Raw genomic sequence first — 13,784 nt, 5'->3', positions numbered from 1 at the left:
AGCAAAAATATAATAAATACTATGGAACACATCTAATCTCTTGCGTGATGGTAGTTTCCTGATTTTCTTTGGTCGACAAACACTGAAGGGATTTTTTTAAGCCACACGAAAAATATGTAATAAAATAAAACAGGAAACCTTTTCATTTATATGGGAAAAGCAACCTGCTCTATCAAGAGGTTCAATGTTTAGTTCTTTTTAGTCTATTGTTAGAATGGTTCATACGTTATCTTTCGGCTTAAGTTTCTTCGCCTTACGTTGACTTATACGCAGGGAAAAACTTTTACGGATGCCGAACCTTTGTTAAAAGTAAAAAGAACGAAATGAAAACAAACGTATCGAACAAAGCTGGGTATATCTCTTTTAAAGAAATTAATCCAGTTAACAAATATCAAGAAACCCCTACTATTCCTCGGGTTAGATTATGTTAACATATTATAATAATAAAGAACATATATCCAGGCCCGTACCCAGGATTTTTCTTGGGGGAGGGGCGAAATCCGAAAAAGTGGACCTAACTTTTGCCCGGGGGGGGGGGGAGGGATGGAATAAGTTCTCTGATAAAAATCTGACCAACCCCGAAAAGACTAAAAGGGATTTTTTATGCGTTGCAGTATCTCCATGGGACGTTTATTGTCTGTTTTGGCTACATACTAGAGTTATCTAGCTTATGCTGTATGGTTTTGTCTACAAATAATAGCACGTCTATTGGGAACCGAAAGTGGACCTTCGGCCGTTGTGTGTGGGTGGGTGCATTCGCACCCCCTGCACCCCCCTGTGTACGAGCCTAATATCGGTATATAGGTAGGTTTTCGGCTTATCGTTCGAGCAGGTCTATTCTCCGTCCATTCTCTGCGGACGAAGTGAGAGGCTCTCCTAGCCATGAGGATCTTTCAAAGTATTACGATCTTCGCCTTCTTCGGTTTTGTGCTTTCTTCACCCATCTGGAATCGTAAGTATTCTTTTTGAAAGACAAAAATTAAATTTTTCGATAGATAATGTGGAATTTTTTGATATTCAAAATGGTCAGAAAGTCGCGTAAGTTTTCCACTCTAGTGGATTTCCCCGTTTTATTATGCCAATTTGAGTCGGACCGTTTTACCCCCTCCCCTTTTTCCTGGCAGCTTTAGTTGCACTATAAACGAAAACGTAGCTGTGATGAGATAAAGAAAAATCCAAACAGCTGCTGATCCCCAAATTTAGCTAATTTATTCCATCGTTCTAAAATAAACAAAACTGCTCAAAATGAGAAAACAGGAAAGCAAAACTGTTCGATAGATTTCTTTAATATTGGGTATTTTGCTTTTTAAAAGCTGACTCCAATAAAAGACTTCAGGAACCACCCTCGCCCGAGCTCTACGAATCTGACATTATGCTCTCGGAAGAAGACAAAGAATATGTCGACCTTCGAGACACTGGCGACGTAGATGGCCCTCTACCCGAACAGACCCTTGGGAAGAAAAATGCTCGTCGAAATAGCATGTGGACCACGCGAGAGATCCCATACGTCATCAGTTCTGAATTGGGTCAGTTGAAACCATGACAACGGTTGATCTTCGCAATGGTGAAAGTTTCTATTTACTTATTATTAATCTTTTTCAATGTAATTCATAGCCCCATGGCTATGGAAGTTCATACTGTTGGTACACGAGAAATCCAGCGCGGCTTAGAAAATGACCTTAGGCTATGGTGTTTTAGATGCAACAAATATCAAGTTGGCGATCGATACGTTGAAGGAAGCTGTCCCGTGTGTAACATGGAGACCAAAACTCAGCAGTGACTACCACTTCGTGAAGTTTGTCTTCAAAAGCGGGTAATTTACACCCCCCCCCCCCCCCCCCCACCCCCGCTTACGAAGAAAACTTGTCAAAAGGGCTTTCATTGAAAGGCTTCATCGTCTCCTCACGGTTGACGAAGAGGGTTTGTTTCTGTGTTTATTTTAGCGCGCATTTTGTCACCCAAAAGTCAAGTGACTTCTTAGTGACTTTTGTGACTTCCATAGCTTTACTACTACTTGTTTTTCCTTCGCTTGCTCTCCCCCTACACTTTTCTGTGAGGATGTTTTACAAACGTGCGGTTGAGATGTACCTAAATATGTATAAACCGATTACCTTATTATTCTTTATTTGTAAACTTTTTGTGGTACTTTATAAATGATGCCAAATAAAATATTTCTCTGTCTTCCCCCCCACACACATATGCTTTTGGGACACCATCCCTCGTCTTTTTTTTATTAATCTTCAATAATACGCACACAATGATAGGAAAGTTGTTTCCTACAACTAAAGAATATATACAAAAATAACGAGGCTTTCCTTTTTGGACATTTTGCCTTGTTCCACATTCTCCCTTGTTCCACATTCTCCCTTGTTCCACATTCTGCCTTGCTACACCTTTTCTCTTGTTAGACATTCTCTCGTTACACATTCTCTCTCGTTACACATTCTCCCTTGTTATACATTCTCTCTCGTTACACATTCTCCCTTGTTACACATTCTCCCTTGTTATACATTCTCTCTCGTTACACATTCTCCCTTGTTACACATTCTCTCTTGTTACACATTCTGCTTTGTTACACATTCTCTCTCGTTACACATTCTCTCTCGTTACACATTCTCCCTTGTTACACATTCTCTCTCGTTACACATTCTCTCTTGTTACACATTCTCCCTTGTTACACGTTCTCTTTTGTTACACATTCTGCTTTGTTACACATTCTTCCTTGTTTTAATATGCCGTAGGTGTTGGTCGTATGTTGGACGTACTGGGATGGTCGAGCAGGAATTGAGTATTGGTTCAGGTTGTAACCATCTCGGGACAATTCTGCACGAGATGATGCACGCAATGGGATTTTGGCATGCGCAGTCGCGGCCTGACAGAAACCAGTACGTGGAGGTGATGTGGGAGAACATTCAGCCAGGTAAATCATTGTTAAGTTTGGAGGTCCTTGTCAGTTTTTGCCGGAATTACCTTATTACACTTAATTTTCGCGGCGTCAAAATTTTGCGATTTTGAGATGGCGATATTTCGCGAGATCTTATTTCCGCGATTTTCCTATTTTCGTAAAAACCAGATCACTCACCCCCTGCTATGGCCCTGTATCATATGATATGTCTATCAATAAATTATTAACAAATGATACTTGATTACTAGGAAAGGAACATAACTTCAACAAGTACTCTCATAACGATGTGGACGTTAAGGAGCTTCCATATGACACGAGCTCTATCATGCATTACGGAAATACTTACTTTTCCATAAATGGTAAAAACACTCTTCAGGTCATCGGTAATCCAAGCGCTCCATTGGGACAACGGGCTGGTCTCAGCACCAACGACAAACTACAGCTGAACAAATACTACAGCTGCAGTAGTAAGTAATAGGCAGACGGACAGACAGACAGATAGGCAGACGGACAGACAGACGGGAGGACAGACAGACAGATAGGCAGACGGACAAACGGGCGGACAGACAGACGGGCGGACAGACAGACAAACGGGCCGACAGACAAACGGGCGGACAGTCAGAGAGTCAAACGGGCGGACAGACAGACGGGAGGACAAACAGACAGACAGACAAACGGGCGGACAGTCAGAGAGTCAAACGGGCGGACAGACAGACAGATAGGCAGACGGACAGACAGACGGGAGGACAGACAGACAGAGAGACAAACGGGAGGACAGACAGACAGATAGGCAGACGGACAGACAGACGGGAGGACAGACAGACAGAGAGACAAACGGGAGGACAGACAGACAGATAGGCAGACGGACAGACAGACGGGAGGACAGACAGACAGACAAACGGGCGGACAGACAGACAAACGGGCCGACAGACAAACGGGACAGACAGACAAACGGGCGGACAGTCAGAGAGTCAAACGGGCGGACAGACAGACAAACGCGCAGGCAGACAGACAGACAAACGGGCGGACAGACAAACAGACGGACGGACAGAAAGACAAACGGGCGGACAGACAGACGGGCGGAGATACAAACAGACAAACGGGCGGGCAGACATACGGACGGGCGGACAGACAGACATACGAACGGGCCGACAGACAGACAAACGGGCGGACAGACAGATAGACAGACGGAGATGTGGTCAGAAAGGATAGAGTATTCTTATTTTTTTAACTCTCAGGCACTGATCGGACATGGAGCGCTTGGAGTACATACACGCCTTGCGATAGCAGCGGTAACAAACACCGATATCGCTTCTGCTTTAACTCGTCACAATGTTCGGGTGCCGATTCTAGAGGGTTCGACACACAAATCGTGGCGTGCACTGATGAAGAAAGAAATGGTGAGTTGATTGCCGTTTACACTACTACCATCATAATCACCGTAATCACCTCCATCAGCATCACCTCCATCGTCGTCACCAGCAATGCTTGCACTGTTGCCTCGTGGACTGTCAAGTATGACTTCGCAAGCAAATGCTGGTCGATGTTTGGCGAGTTGCTGGTGAGAGCTTGTCGCAAAAATATTTGCACTGTTTGAACATAGTCTGGTTATTGTCTGCTGGACACCATGTTGGTAGTGGCTGGCTAGTGCTGCCATGTGTCCTGCAACTTATCAATCTCTGTGTTCTTTATCTTAACCTTTTATGATCTCTTCTTCTTCATCTCATCTTTCTATGTCTTCTTCGTCTCATTTTTCTATGTCTTCTTCATCTCGTCTTTCTATGTGTTCTTCAGCACCTGTTGATGGTCACTGGGGACGTTGGTCGGCCTGGGGCACGTGCAGCAAGAGTTGTGACAAAGGTTCTCAAACAAGGACAAGACAATGCGACGATCCTACACCAAAAAATGGAGGTAGTTCGTGCAGTGGTGAAAGTTCCCAAACAAAGAATTGCTACAACCGAGGGTGTCATATAGGTAAGCTAACAAGAAAACAGAAGGAACTCTGAAGATCATATAGATTCAAGAATCTGTTAGACTAACATTTTTTCTATTGGATTATTTTTTATTTGTTTTTCACACAATAGTTAAAAAAATTTAAGTTTTTTATGAGATCTAGCAAATGCTTGAACCCGGACAATTCAGCTATAGGAATTTATAAAAACCCATTTTTTTTTCTTTGAGGACCGGATGGTTGTGAGTTTGAATCAGCAAGTGACCAGTTCTGTGGATGGACTCAGGACTCCGGGGACAACTACTACAAAAACTACAACGACTGGATTTGCCGAACAGGCTCTACCACTAGCAGTGGAACTGGACCGACCGGGGACCACACCCCGGCTATGGAAGGCAAAGGTAAACAAGAAGATTGGGGGGACTCTGTGTTAAAAGGCGTAGAGGTAGGAAAAGCGAAAAAAGTCCCCTCAAATTACCAAGCTGGTACAGTTGCCCACCTAAATGCACTAATGCCTAGTGCACACTAGCGACATATCGACATAACGACATGGGCCCGCGCACTCTTATCTTCGACATAACGACATGGACATAACGACATAATGCCTAGTGCACACTAGCGACATATCGACATAACGACATGGGCGCGCGCACTCTCATTTTCGACATAACGACACTGACATAACGACATAAGAGATAAAACATGTTTTTTATGTCATTATGTCGATGTCGCTATGTCGGGCTAAACATAGTGCGCGCGCCCATTTCGTTATGTTGTTATGTTGCTAGTGTGCACTAGGCATAAGAGAAAAAAAAATTTTTTATGTCGTTATGTCCATGTCGTTATGTCGAAAATAAGAGTGCGCGCGCCCATGTCGTTATGTCGTTATGTTTCTAGTGTGCAATAGGCATAAGCATTACAATAACATAATGTGAATGCTACGGCCGCAAATGGGTAGTTGTTGTTCTTTTAAGAGTTCTCTTCTTTAAAGAGTTCAGTTTTTTAAAGTCCAAATAACCTTTCAGAGTTGATAGACAATTCTTTATATTTTCATCTTCCAAATGATATGTGGTTCTTATGGACCCTATAAAACACGCGTTCGCGCGAATAACTCAAATCTGTAATATTGAGGTACTATGGTCAACCTTCGGAAAAAAGGCTGTGAACTGAGAGGCCCGGGTCCAGTCATTTGTGACGTAGATCGAGATGTTAACCATGAAAAAACATATATAGTATAGTATAGTAGACGATGAGTTTCGTTTCAAGTGGTGGTTAAGAGCCCTGAAATGCCGTTACTGGTTTGATCTGGGCAACCATGAAGAATACGACGTCGACTTCACCAAAAAAACAACAGAGGATGGGAAGCAACTAGTGGAGTCAATAATTAAACTACACCACAATAATGAAGAAGGAAAATATCCCCTTTTTACCATAACAATTTACTTGTCTAAACAGAAGATCATGGTTCAAGGTAAACAAAAGTCATTATGGAGAGACCGTGAGCTTCCGAAACTTGGTAAACACGAACGAGGCAGATAACACAAAAATCATACAAGTTTATCGCAGTGTATTCTACGAAGGCGAAGTCAATCAATGTGAAGATGCAACAATATCTGTTCAAGACTCTCTTGACATTTTTTCTGACGATGAAAACATTGTATCGCTACCACATTCATCCCCTTTGAAGAAAGAAAAAAGGATAAACCAGGAAAGCAAGGGGAAAAAAACGCAAAACGAACCCAGAAAAAACGGATAGTATCTTCGCCCGCTGCCCGTCGTGATAAGAAGTTAACTTTAAGCCAGGGGAAAGAGGAAGGTAAAACGGAACACCAAGACAGGAATAAAGATATCTGGAAAATGGTTCAAAACATACTATCGAAACTTGAGAGAATCGAGGAAGCTATAGTAAAAGCAGATAGTACAACAGCAGAAACGAACTTCGAAGTGGCAAAAATTAAGGAAAAGCTCGCAAACGAGGAGGCTACAATAAACAAACAACATGATAAAGAACAATATGATGGTTTTCAAAAGGGAACAAGAGCAATTCCTCCTTCAAGAGGAGCAGCGAATGAGCAAAGCCATGAACGAGGTCGGAAAACTACAAGGAAGAGTCTGTTCCCTAGTAGAAGAAAAAACTAACCTCACAAAAAGAATAAAAAGCTTGGAAACAAGCAAAGCTGAACTAGAGAACCGGCTCTCGGTATTAAAAAAAGAACATGAGACGGTACAGAACCAACGCCAACAGCCAATACAAAGTGCCGCTCCGAAACAAGAACAACACCAACAAAACCCTAATGCCTCAACACAAGTACAACAATAACAAGAACCAAAGGAGTACTACGGTGGAGAGCCATTAGAATGTGTAGACGAATACACATATCTAGGTCTGAAGTTTCATTTCTCGGGAAATTTTAAAAGTGCCCTAAAAAGTCTACAACAAAGCCACACGTGTATACCACTGTATTTTAAATCGTCTGTCAAATGTTGAAAATGTGTCAATACAAGTACTGTTGAAATTGTTTTCGTCACTCGTTGTACCAGTATTACTGTACGGTTGTGAAATTTGGGGTACATGCCCTTTAGGAAGGGCTTCATCGTATAAATTTTTTTAGACTAAATTTTTTCCAATGATTTCGAAAAACTACAACTGAAGTTTTTCAAGCGTATACTAGGAGTCCACTCAAAAACTACAAATTTAACTATATATCGAGAACTGGGAAAAGCCCCACTAATAGTACAAATTTCTTCCGGTGGCAAAATATTGGTGCCGAATAAAAAGTAGGATATATGAGAACACCTTAGTGGGGGAAACGGCGAAGATCAACCTTTCTTCAACATCTAATGTCCCTGTAAGGTTTATCAATTCCCTATTTGCTTGGTGTGATTGAAAGACACTACAGGAAGTAGATATTGAAGGCCAACAAATTCATACCCTAGGAAAATATATTAAGAAAGTACTATATAAAAGTTATGCAACATTTTGGAAAACCCAGGCACAGTTAAATCAAAATAGTGGAAAGCTACGCACTTATTGCAAGATCAAGACAAATTTTAAACTAGAAAAGTATCTATCAGAAGCTAATGTTAGACGCGGACAATCTATGACTAGATTGCGTGTCTCGGCACAAAAACTAGCAATTGAAACAGGCCTCTATAAAAATTTACCTTATGAATTAAGGATTTGTGAAAAATGTGAAAAAAATAAGGTTGGGGATGAGTACCATACCTTAATGGAATGCGACTATGTCAATGATATACGTCGAGTATTTTTTAATGATCTATTTGCAATCAATAACTCTTTCAAACTGTTAAGGCCAAAAGACTTTTTTTGTATATTATGAGCTTAACAGGTGACTTCATTACGAGCCTAGTCCTGAAATTTTGTGATGATGTAATATCTAATTGATATCCTAATATACCTGTATTGGTATTTATTGGAATAAAGTTATTATTATTATATGCGCGTGCTAAACCGGTTCCCGTCTTCATGTCTTCTTAGTTATTGCTAAAGAACGTTGTCTGGTTACAACTTTTACCGTCATCTTTATATCTCAACCTGGTAGTCAAATGGTTATTTGACTTCAGGAATCAAATCTGCAAAATTTAGCAGATATTTTTCAGCCTTTGAATTGTTTTTGCATTGTGCGCGCGCGCTGCATTCGCAATCAAGAATGGCGACATTCTCACGAGCGCGCGCTGTTTTTGAAACCTACAACAAAACGATATTTTCTTTTTTCGCATACAATTCTCGACTTTCATTTATTTTTCGTTTTATTGTGGGTAGCATTGCAATAGAAAACAATTCGCTAATATTTTGTGGTATTGCCGTCTCTGAATTTTAACGGATTTGAAGGAAATACGTTGTTTCAGATTTTCCCGCCAAAACTTGGAGTTATTAACTCGATTCAATTTCCTTTCGCGCGGCCAGAAAATTCAAATTTTAATCAAATTCAATTCCCTTTTCAGAATTTGAAAGCTTATCTATGCTTTGTTTTGGCTAGATTGATATAAGTGAAAGGTTTTAAGAACTTTAAGTTAGTCTAGCTAATGATTTCACTATTGTTAATCCACAGGTAGCCCAAGCTCTTTCTTTGTCCCTATCGATTTTACGGTAAACATAGGGCGAAAATCAAAATTAGTGAAAAATAAAAAAACAACTTGCTGAAAAGACGTGTGTAGTCTAGCCACACGATTCTCCATTGCAGAGGAATCCGGCAGAATATTCGTCTTTTTGTCGTCGAAATATGCTTGACCACAATGAATTTGGCAACCGTCAAAATTGCCTTCCCCGCGAGAGCAAAATCATGCCTATGCGCTGAGGTTTGGACTGGTTGGATTCCAACTATCTGTGAGGATGTCGCCGTGATTTGAACGCGATTAAGCGGGATGAAGTGTGTTTTTGAGGACGGAACGTGAGGTATGTTAGTTTCCTACCTTTCACTTCGTTATAGTTTAAAACTTCAAATCGTGAATCTTGAATCTTGAAAAAGGCGTTTTAATACGACCAAAGAACACGCAAAATGTAAACATAAACACAACACTAGACTACACACGTCTTTGTACCGTAAAATCGATAGGGACAAAGAAAGAGCTTGGGCTACCTGTAGTTATTCTTGGCCGTTTTATTTAATCATCCTAGCATATTGATATATCAAAGTTTCAGTATCTATTTTAATTACTACTATTAATCGTTTCAGTAATTATTTTAATATAGAATAATATTTTATCGAGCGCTAACAATATCAAGGAGGTTGTCTCTAAAATTAAGGTTCTTTATTCAGCCGAAATAGCTGAAATAGACTGATAGAAGGCCCACATAATAAAAGTTAACCGTTTAGAATTAACATTTCTGGGGATAAAATGATTAATTGAGAACGGGATAATCAAATCAATCCTTTTTAAAGCTTTATATCCGAGTCAAACCAAAAACACACTTTGGGCGCAGGGTGATACGGAATTATACCCACGACTTCCGGGAAGCACGAAAAACTCAAAGCAATGTAAATCGAAAAAATTGCATCAAGCCAGATCATATCATATATCATATCATATGTCATATCGTATCCTATCCTATCCTATCCTATCCTATCCTATCCTATCCTATCCTATCATATCATATCATATCATATCATATCATATCATATCATATCATATCATATCATATCATATCATATATCACATCACATCACATCACATCACATATCATATCATATGTCATATCGTATCCTATCCTATCCTATCCTATCCTATCCTATCCTATCCTATCCTATCCTATCCTATCCTATCCTATCCTATCCTATCCTATCCTATCCTATCCTATCCTATCCTATCCTATCCTGTCCTGTCCTGTCCTATCCTATCCTATCCTATCCTATCCTATCCTATCCTATCCTATCCTATCCTATCCTATCCTGTCCTATCCTATCCTATCCTATCCTATCATGTCATATATCATCTCATATCACATCACATCACATCACATCACATCACATCACATATCATAACATATCATATCATATCATATCATATCATATCATATCATATCATATCACATATCACATATCATATCGTATCCTATCCTATCCTATCCTATCCTATCCTATCCTATCCTATCCTATCCTATCCTATCCTATCCTATCCTATCCTATCCTATCCTATCCTATCCTATCCTGTCCTGTCCTATCCTATCCTATCCTATCATGTCATATATCATCTCATATCACATCACATCACATCACATCACATCACATCACATCACATATCATAACATATCATATCATATCATATCATATCATATCATATCACATATCACATATCATATCGTATCCTATCCTATCCTATCCTATCCTATCCTATCCTATTCTATCCTATCCTATCCTATCCTATCCTATCCTATCCTATCCTATCCTATCCTATTCTATCCTATCCTATCCTATCCTATCCTATCCTATCCTATCCTATCCTATCCTATCCTATCCTATCCTATCCTATCCTATCCTATCCTATCCTATCCTATCCTATCCTATCCTATCATATCATATCATGTCTAGTTGTGTACAATACAATGCATAGTTTAGAAACAATTTATCAAAGCGCCCTTGTATTCAGGTCATTACATTTACGGTGAGGCAAGCGCACCATACGGAGATTATTCCGGGACAACACTCCGACTGAACAGCAAGAGCTTTAGCGCCACCTCAGGGAGATGCATGACGTTTTGGTATCACATGTACGGCACTTCCATGGGTTCACTCAACATCTACATCAAAGGGAATTCCAGCCCCATCTTCACCACCTCTGGCAATAAGGGGAACAGCTGGATCAGCGGATCTGCTAATATTCCCAGCCAAGGTTCAAGCTACCAGGTAAATGGCTGTGGTGTTAAGGCCATATCTGTTATAACGTCCGCATTTGTAATAACTACCATATTTCTTATTAGGTTGTGCGTTTGCCTATAAACCCATGTTCATAAATTCATTATTTCCAATTGTGCGATTTCCAACCTCTTAGTCTGTCTGAATGGAGCAGGCACACTAGGTAACCGGTGAAAGGAAGATAAAAAATACTACTAGCTGCTATTCCCTAGCAGGCCCGTTCCCAGGGGGGGGGGGATGCAATAGTCCACTTTCGGTTCTCCATAGACGTGCTATTTGTAGACAAAATTATAAAGCATAAGCTAGATCACTCTGGTTTGTCATTAATCTATAAGTCCGACTTTTTGTAGCCAAATCTGACAATAAATGTCCCGTGAATGCAAAAGGCATAAAAAAAATCCCTTTCGGGGAATGGTCAAGTTTTTACCCCCCTCCCCCCGCCCCCCCCCCCCTAGGTCCACTTTATCGGATTCCGCACCCCCCCCCCCCTGCCCCCCCCCCCCCAAGAAAAGTCCTGGGTACGGGCCTGCCTAGGGGTCGTTTTTCCCCGCTTCTGCTATCGATGGTTCTCGATGGGGGCGTCTTCCACAATTCAGGAAAACTGTGCTTGTTTTTTGTGTGCTTAGTGTTAAAAATTGCTTTGACCACGCATAGTGTACTATTTTTAGGGATAAGAATTACTGTTGACCACACCCAAAGTACCAGTCCTTAGGATTAAAATTGACTTTGCCTACGATCAAGCCCATCTGCTGTTATGAGAGTCCCCCCCTCCCCCGGGGATAGTAAACAATCTCGTGAGCCCAGAATGTATATAGTGTATATACAGGCTTGTATTGCATAAATTATACGGGGCTTAATACCTATCCTGGACTCCTAGATTGTGCATGCCAAATAACTGGCCCAAAACCGAGACTCGTTGATCCAAGAATTCTGATTTGACACTTGGTCATATTATAAAGAAGAGAATTAACATTCAAAGACATCAGAGAGACGTTTCCGTAGGTTCAATGAATCAGAGAAGCCGCAAATATGTCAGTTATCAAGTTATCACAAATTTGGCAGTTATCTAGTTTCACAGTTATCACAAATGTGGCAGTTATCTAGTTATCACAAATGTGGCAGTTATCTAGTGATCAAGATTGAGGCAGTAAGGGGTTCATTTTTTTTTTATCAGATCATAAATAGGGCAGTAGATGGTTCATTTGTTGTTTATCAGAGCATAAATGAGGCAGTAAAAGGATTATTCTGTGCTTAGTCTCTGCGATCCTTCGCACAAAAAATGTTTATATTGTATATTCTACATAAACAACACACAAGGTGTGAGGAGTGACGCGTACCAGTTTATTGGAGACGGTATTACAAGTATAGATGTAATGTAAAATATACAAACATGTTCATGTATCAACTAGCAGAAGACTGGGGAAAAACAACCCCGGAAACAACGACGCGTTATGCAAACTGGTAATGTCAAGTGAAAGACGAATGTAATTAGCTAAATATATAGGCCTGAGTGAACCTCTAGGGAACGCGCAAGGCGCGAATTCCGAATGCCCAACATAAACACATTTCTTTATTCTTTATCAGATCATGATCGAGGCAGTAAGGGGTGCTAGTTGGTCTTCTGACATCGCAATCGACGACATTGACTTCAAAGATGGCGCGTGTGTAAGTGAACCTTTAACTTGTAACTAAATACTTGAATATGTTAAGTGAAAATGTTAAACGCGAAAGCGCTATCAACTGATAAAAGGAGCGTGCCCAGGGCAGCGACTCCTTGACAGTTGTCGCTCAGCTGTCGAGCTGTCAAGACGTATCGGATTTTCTTATCGAAATCGAATATTTGGTTCCATATAAACTAGCTAATGTAGAAAGAAACATTAAGTTAAGAAAGTAATTTGGGTTTTAAAGGACGCATTCAGAGTTTTATTATGAAATTTTGTGTCTATCGCTCTGCCTAACGGTTAGTCCGCCATGCTGGTTCTGATGTCAAACTTCTCGAGGTGTGGAAAGGGGGCGTCCCTATCCCTTTTATTGCGCGGTTTCGCGGGATCTATTGCCTCACGGCTATCTCACTTTTATGGGCTGGTTAGGGACTAGATAGCTTCAGTATTCGTGAAACTTGCTAATTAAACCTTTTTTTATCGAATATCAGTGGCATGAAACACAAATAACGGTCTATTGGCCTTATTGATATAGGTATTCTGAACAATGCACTGTGTCTATCTTTTTCAGTGAACTGAACTAAAGCCGAGAAGCAATTCTACGCCACAAAAACGGTGCAACTTAGTATAAACAGGGGCATAATGGAGCGCACGGGTTTAACATAGCAATAGGGGTGTAATGGTATGTCATTGGGTTATGTTTTGTGATTGCCAATAAATGCTGCATGCAGGTAAACTTGCAGGTAACTTGTTTGTATTGCTACCCCCTCTATTTCCCCCATTTCCCTCCACCGCGAGTAAACCAGTAGCGGTGGCGATTAGGGTGATGGCTAGTTCGGCTGGTGGCGAGTTGACTGGATACCACTGAAAATGGGCCTTCAAAATGAGTGCAG

At 40.7% G+C, this 13,784-nt stretch overlaps 1 protein-coding gene across 1 annotated transcript; it reads left to right on the top strand.

Moving 5' to 3' along the window:
• The first annotated feature begins 675 nt into the window (after positions 1–675).
• Positions 676–13,633, top strand: LOC5507537 (zinc metalloproteinase nas-14). The gene is made up of 11 exons (XM_048726730.1): positions 676–952; positions 1,314–1,526; positions 1,699–1,813; positions 2,742–2,920; positions 3,154–3,372; positions 4,144–4,305; positions 4,700–4,879; positions 5,087–5,257; positions 10,965–11,221; positions 12,815–12,895; positions 13,463–13,633. Exons 1-11 carry the CDS (start codon positions 883–885, stop codon positions 13,463–13,465), a joined length of 1,650 nt encoding a protein of 549 aa, XP_048582687.1. The 5' UTR covers positions 676–882; the 3' UTR covers positions 13,466–13,633.
• Positions 13,634–13,784: the final 151 nt, after the last annotated feature.

Source organism: Nematostella vectensis, chromosome 4 (genome assembly GCF_932526225.1).
Source record: "Nematostella vectensis chromosome 4, jaNemVect1.1, whole genome shotgun sequence".
NCBI classification, from domain to species: Eukaryota; Metazoa; Cnidaria; class Anthozoa; order Actiniaria; family Edwardsiidae; genus Nematostella; species Nematostella vectensis.
The sequence above is the reverse complement of the archived record's forward strand: the minus strand, read 5'-3'. Positions and strand labels throughout refer to the sequence as shown.

Bases quoted from the DNA above. Each gene is read 5' to 3' on its own strand.
- LOC5507537 (XM_048726730.1), top strand. From the start codon at position 883: ATGAGGATCTTTCAAAGTATTACGATCTTCGCCTTCTTCGGTTTTGTG. The intron at 1,527-1,698 runs GTCAGTTGAAAC...ATGGTGTTTTAG, and splicing joins CGTCATCAGTTCTGAATTGG to ATGCAACAAATATCAAGTTG. The intron at 11,222-12,814 runs GTAAATGGCTGT...ATTCTTTATCAG, and splicing joins GCCAAGGTTCAAGCTACCAG to ATCATGATCGAGGCAGTAAG.